We start from the raw sequence: 5,393 nt of genomic DNA, 5'->3' as shown, positions 1-5,393 counted from the left end.
TGAACCACTGGCTCAACCATTGTAGGTGAACTAATTAAAGAACTCTACTATGATGTTGAGAACCACAAATTGAAAGATTGAAGGATAGGGTTTTATCCTTGTAGTCCATCGCTTATGAGGTCCGTCACATGTGAACCACTGGTTCAATCTATGGATATAGAAAGGGTTATAAAAATACATGAATAATTATTTTTCAATTTGTTTTCTTTTATTGAATGTTAAAACTGCATGTGACCATACACATAACTTTCCTTTTTCAATCTTGGCACTCGATGTTGAAGGTTATTACTTTTTTTTTTTGGGAGGTTTTTCTACCAAGCCACAAAGTTTAAGTGATATGAGAGTGTGTGGATCTTATCAACTAACTTAAAGAAAAATGGAAAAATTAAACCTCCAATAATGTTCCTAGCAGCTGCATGGTCTCACCAATCATATTGAAGTTCACATATGGCACAGAAGAGGAAAATGTAGACTGTAGAGTGATCTAATCTTTGGCTAGAATATATGTCACTATTTCACACTATTATATATTGTAGATAGGCTTAATATCATTTTCAGATAAATATACTCTTGTGTGAGTACCTTTTGTTTATTCTATCTAGCTTCCAAAGCATATGTGGAAGATAGTGTATTAAAATATGTACTTCCATTTTTTTTATAATTAATTTCAACATACTATATGGATTTATGTGCAAATGAATGTAACGAATCCTCCTAAGTTGTGGCAAAAATAGCGAATAGAGATGCATCTAAATGTAGAGCAATAATATTATTGCAATAAAATGTTTTGTCCCTTAGCTTTTCAGATGGGGTATAAGTGGTTATAGTTTTCACCTACGTGGCAAACCGGCATTGCTTGCATGTCATGACACGCACAAATTTTATTTTAAGAAAAAAAAAAAAAGAAAATGGGACAAAACGTACCCTACACCTATTAATGATTACTTAATTTCTAAATCCATTGGAATACTCGTTGCCACAATTTCTATTCTTATAATAATTAACGTACGAAAAATCTCATAGATAATATCTATATACACAATGCAATGTCCATTCATAACACCCTCTTAGGCACTCAAAAAAGGTGAATTATTCTAATGCCACTCATAATACAATATGTAGAAATTAACTTTTAAAAAGAATTCCTAATTATATGTGTGTGTGAGTAGTAGACAAGAGAATAGATATATGTACGTTCATTAATTAATATGAATATGGTGGTGGTGGTGGTGGAAAATGAAAAAAAAAAAAATAGAAGGGTTATGTATGTATATATGTGACAAGAAAAAGGTGATCCAAAGTGACATAGGGTTATGGTCATTCTTTGGTAGTTAATCTCCAACATTCAAACCTCATCTACAAGGATAGGATTGAAGCTCTCATTTGTTTGGCTTTCACTTTCATTATCTACCTCTTATTTCACCAATATAAGGGAGGGTGCATGGAATCACGTATAGGCCACGTTCATGACCATATAGTATAATAGTACTAGTCAATAATCAATAATACTATATAGCTACAAAATTTGAGTAATAACATTGCAAACCAATGTCGACCTCCTCCGTTAACGGTTGGTGTCTCTCTTCCATCTCTCCAGCTGCCAACACCTCCGTAAGGAGAGCCGCATTGCGCCCTTCCGTTTGCGCCGCCCTTAGCACCCCTTCGTCGTCCTCCTCCTCCTCCTCTTTTCCTCCTCTCATCCAAGACAGGCCTGTTATTGCTCAACCCATCATCACCCCGACTTTGCCCTTGGTATATATGTGCAACAAATGATGCACCTTTATTTTTTCTATCTTATCAATGAAAATTGTGTTTTTGTTGTTTAGTTTCTTACTTTCTCTCTCTTAATTGGTTTATAAAAAAATAATTACATTTTCGGATTATCAAATTTTTAAAAAATAGTCATTATTTTACAATGAAAGAAATTATTTCTTCTTTTAAATTTCAGTAAAAACCTACAATTCTATTTGTAATTTTGGCTTATAATGTTAGTGTGTCATGGGCTATTTCGACAACGTTCATTCAACGTTGATGCACTAAAAGTGTATTATTTATTCAAAAATATTATTTATATACTAAAATTAGTCACTAAAAACCTAAAATCAATCATCAATGTATTTATGTATAAATACATGTGTAGTTTAATTTATTTTCAATGTATTTTATATTAGTGGCTAACTTTGATGGCTTATTTTAGTATACAACGTAGCATAATCCAATTGAATATTACATAGGATGCTTCCTCTTCAATAATTGGAAGGGCCTGTTGCTTTTGATCTTACTTTTACTTTCCTTTTTTATTATGCAAGGTTTTGGTATAAGCACTAAGCAAATTTCAGCCACACTATCTTTCACTTCCTGGTAGTATCTAGAAATTATTATCGAGGGATCATCTAGTCATATGTTGACATACATACGTTACAAAATACAATTTATAATGACATATATAGTGAAAACTACGTATTCTCTTACTTATATATAAAATAAAAAGACCAATTCTTTTCCTTGGTCATTCCCCATATTGTCTACAAAATAATATCATTTGTTTTTGCGCCTTTGACTTTATTAGTTGCCAATCCTAGTTATTAATTGTCAAATGCTTTTTACTTTAGTCACCAAAAAAAAAATGCTTTTTACTTTGGTCCTAATAATTAACTACCTTACAAATCATATGCATGCATGACACGATCATATATAAAATTCAAAAATATTATTTATATATTAAAATTAGCCATTAAAATTAATTATTATGTATTTGTGTATAAATATATGTATTGTTTAATTTATTTTTAATATATATTATGTATTTTAACATATATTTTATACTAATAACTGATTTTAATAGTTGAATTTAGTATATACATAAATATTCGATATAAAATTAATAAATAGCATACTAAGCATACTACAAAATTTGATCTCTCTTTGAGCTTAGGATATATAATAGGTGAATTTGGTTGCTACATGGAAGATAAACATTCGATCAAGTTTCTAAAGTTAAGAATTCTCACATGGATCAACATTTTATTTTTTCTTTAGAGACCTACCACACCACATTGGTAGCTTAGTTAGGTTTGAGTGACAGGTGTGTGGCATGAACATGTTCATACACTAGTATGTATCACCAATCAGCACCACACAATTAACCAATTTTTCATATCAAAATTTTAAATTCTATATAATGTAAATTTTGCTCTGTATGGTGGAGCCACCATAGTTATAACTTATAAGAGTGTGTTAGTTATTTGTTGGAGGATTCTAAGGCGAATTATATAGCAAATCCAAACTAATCATAGAAAAAGAAAAGGTTCATTTCATCATAAATCAGTTTTGCAATATTTATTACTAATTTTTTATTTTTTTCATATATTTTCACCATCACATATGACAAGGTCATATCAATTTCAATATATATTTTTCAGATTTTAACAATATTTATTTACATAACCAAATTTAATGCTACTAACTTAGCATCAAGCTATTAACCTAATAAGGCAAAAACTTCATAAATTATTAGTTTCATATCTCTTTAAACTTGAACATAAAAATTCATCCACAATCTTTAATTTAACTCATTATTTTTATTATTGATTCAAAGGTTGACACATATTTCTTTATTTGTGATTTATGAAGAGAGAGGAGATGGGAAAGGAGTACGAGGAGGCTATTGAAGAACTTCAGAGACTCTTGAGGTAATAAATTAAATCTCAAATACACAATTAAGAACAATGCAAAATTCCAGAACAGTATTATTATACCTTCATCATGATTGAATATTAATTAATTAATTAAAAAAATAAAAAATAAAAATGGTGACAGGGAGAAGGGTGAGCTGAGGGCTACAGCAGCTGAGAAAGTTGAACAGATAACAGCTTCATTGGGAACATCATCTTCCGGTGGAATCGCTGCATCTGATGCAGCCTCTGAGAGGATCAAAGCTGGCTTCATTCACTTCAAGAAAGAGAAATATGAGTTAGTAACTTAATTCATTAAACATTTATTTTCTTTATTCTTTTCTTTTATTTCTTATACCTTAAGTTTTTCATTTTCTCTATTGTTCCACAGCAAGAACCCTGCTTTGTATGGTGAACTTGCCAAAGGACAAGCCCCCAAGGTATTTTTCTTTTCTTTTATTCATCAATTTCATGTCAAAAAATTGTTGCTATAATATTTTAGGTAAGTACTTAACAGAAACAAACTAATAATAAAAACTAAAATAGATAACTTTTAAATTTTACTTGTCCAAAATCGAAAAAGAATAACAATGTCAAATTAGATTAGGATCCTTTTTAGATAATGATTAATAAATTTAATTTTTCTTTTGGACGAAGGGCTAATAACTTTGTGGTGGTTCGGTTTTGTTTTTGCAGTTCATGGTGTTTGCTTGCTCTGATTCAAGAGTGTGTCCATCTCATGTGTTAGATTTCCAGCCCGGTGAGGCCTTTGTGGTCAGAAATGTTGCTAACATTGTCCCACCATATGACCAGGTCCGTTTTAAATTACATTTGTGATTTTCATTATTTTATACTCAAATGGATGGTTAATTTTAATGGTGTTACTCTTCTTTGTACCAGACAAAATACGCTGGAGCTGGTTCTGCTATTGAGTATGCAGTTCTGCATCTCAAGGTAATGAAATGATATTGATTTAATTAATAGTGATTATTATAGGAAGAGTCAAATCTAATTAGCATAACCAAGTTATTTTTTTACAAAGGTTTCCGAAATTGTGGTCATTGGACACAGTGCTTGTGGTGGTATTAAGGGACTCTTGTCTTTCCCATACGATGGAGCCTATTCAACGTAAGTTATTTTTTGCATTACACTACATTTATGTTTATGTTCTCATCTATTATAACGATGAAAGCAAAAAAAAAAAAATCAATTTTAACAGTTTTTAGTACAATAAACTACCCAGTGTTGCAATTTTAATCATTTTAGCTGGCCAACTTGCATTTTTATTAGAATGTATAAAGAAAAGGACTAACTAGTCTTCATTCAAATTATTGTTCACTTTTGATTCATAAGGAATTTTACATTCTATATCATTTTTTTATTTATATTTTCTCTTTAACCTGTGCAGTGATTTTATTGAGGAGTGGGTCAAAATTGGCTTACCCGCCAAGACTAAGGTTAAGGCACAACATGGTGATGCACCTTTTGCAGAGCAGTGTTTTCACTGTGAGAAGGTATAGACAATAAAGAATTACAAGAAAAAAAAAAAAACATACTGAAAAATTTTGATACATTGATAATATAAAAAATTTTACAAAATCATCTAATTAAATTCATATATTTAGATGACATTTTAAATACTGAATTTGAAAATTAGTTAGTTTTGTACTGACACAACGCAATAATGCATAAAAATTAAATTTTGTATTAAAAAAGGAG

General features: G+C 30.2%; 1 protein-coding gene across 2 annotated transcripts in view; it reads left to right on the top strand.

Moving 5' to 3' along the window:
- LOC107644047 (carbonic anhydrase, chloroplastic) overlaps nucleotides 1,402-5,393 on the top strand; it is a 5,217-nt gene continuing 1,225 nt past the window's right edge. Inside the window, exons 1-8 of one of the 2 annotated variants that reach the window (XM_016347826.2) lie at nucleotides 1,402-1,752; nucleotides 3,634-3,692; nucleotides 3,820-3,972; nucleotides 4,066-4,114; nucleotides 4,371-4,487; nucleotides 4,575-4,628; nucleotides 4,717-4,802; nucleotides 5,083-5,188. In XM_016347826.2, coding sequence (XP_016203312.1) covers nucleotides 1,549-1,752; nucleotides 3,634-3,692; nucleotides 3,820-3,972; nucleotides 4,066-4,114; nucleotides 4,371-4,487; nucleotides 4,575-4,628; nucleotides 4,717-4,802; nucleotides 5,083-5,188 — 828 coding nt within the window. In that variant the 5' untranslated portion in view covers nucleotides 1,402-1,548. The remainder of the gene's footprint in view (nucleotides 1,753-3,633; nucleotides 3,693-3,819; nucleotides 3,973-4,065; nucleotides 4,115-4,370; nucleotides 4,488-4,574; nucleotides 4,629-4,716; nucleotides 4,803-5,082; nucleotides 5,189-5,393) is intronic. The other variant, XM_016347827.2, reaches the window with a different exon arrangement.

The sequence above is a fragment of the Arachis ipaensis genome, chromosome B05, assembly GCF_000816755.2.
Source record: "Arachis ipaensis cultivar K30076 chromosome B05, Araip1.1, whole genome shotgun sequence".
Classification (NCBI taxonomy): domain Eukaryota; kingdom Viridiplantae; phylum Streptophyta; class Magnoliopsida; order Fabales; family Fabaceae; genus Arachis; species Arachis ipaensis.
The sequence above is the reverse complement of the archived record's forward strand: the minus strand, read 5'-3'. Positions and strand labels throughout refer to the sequence as shown.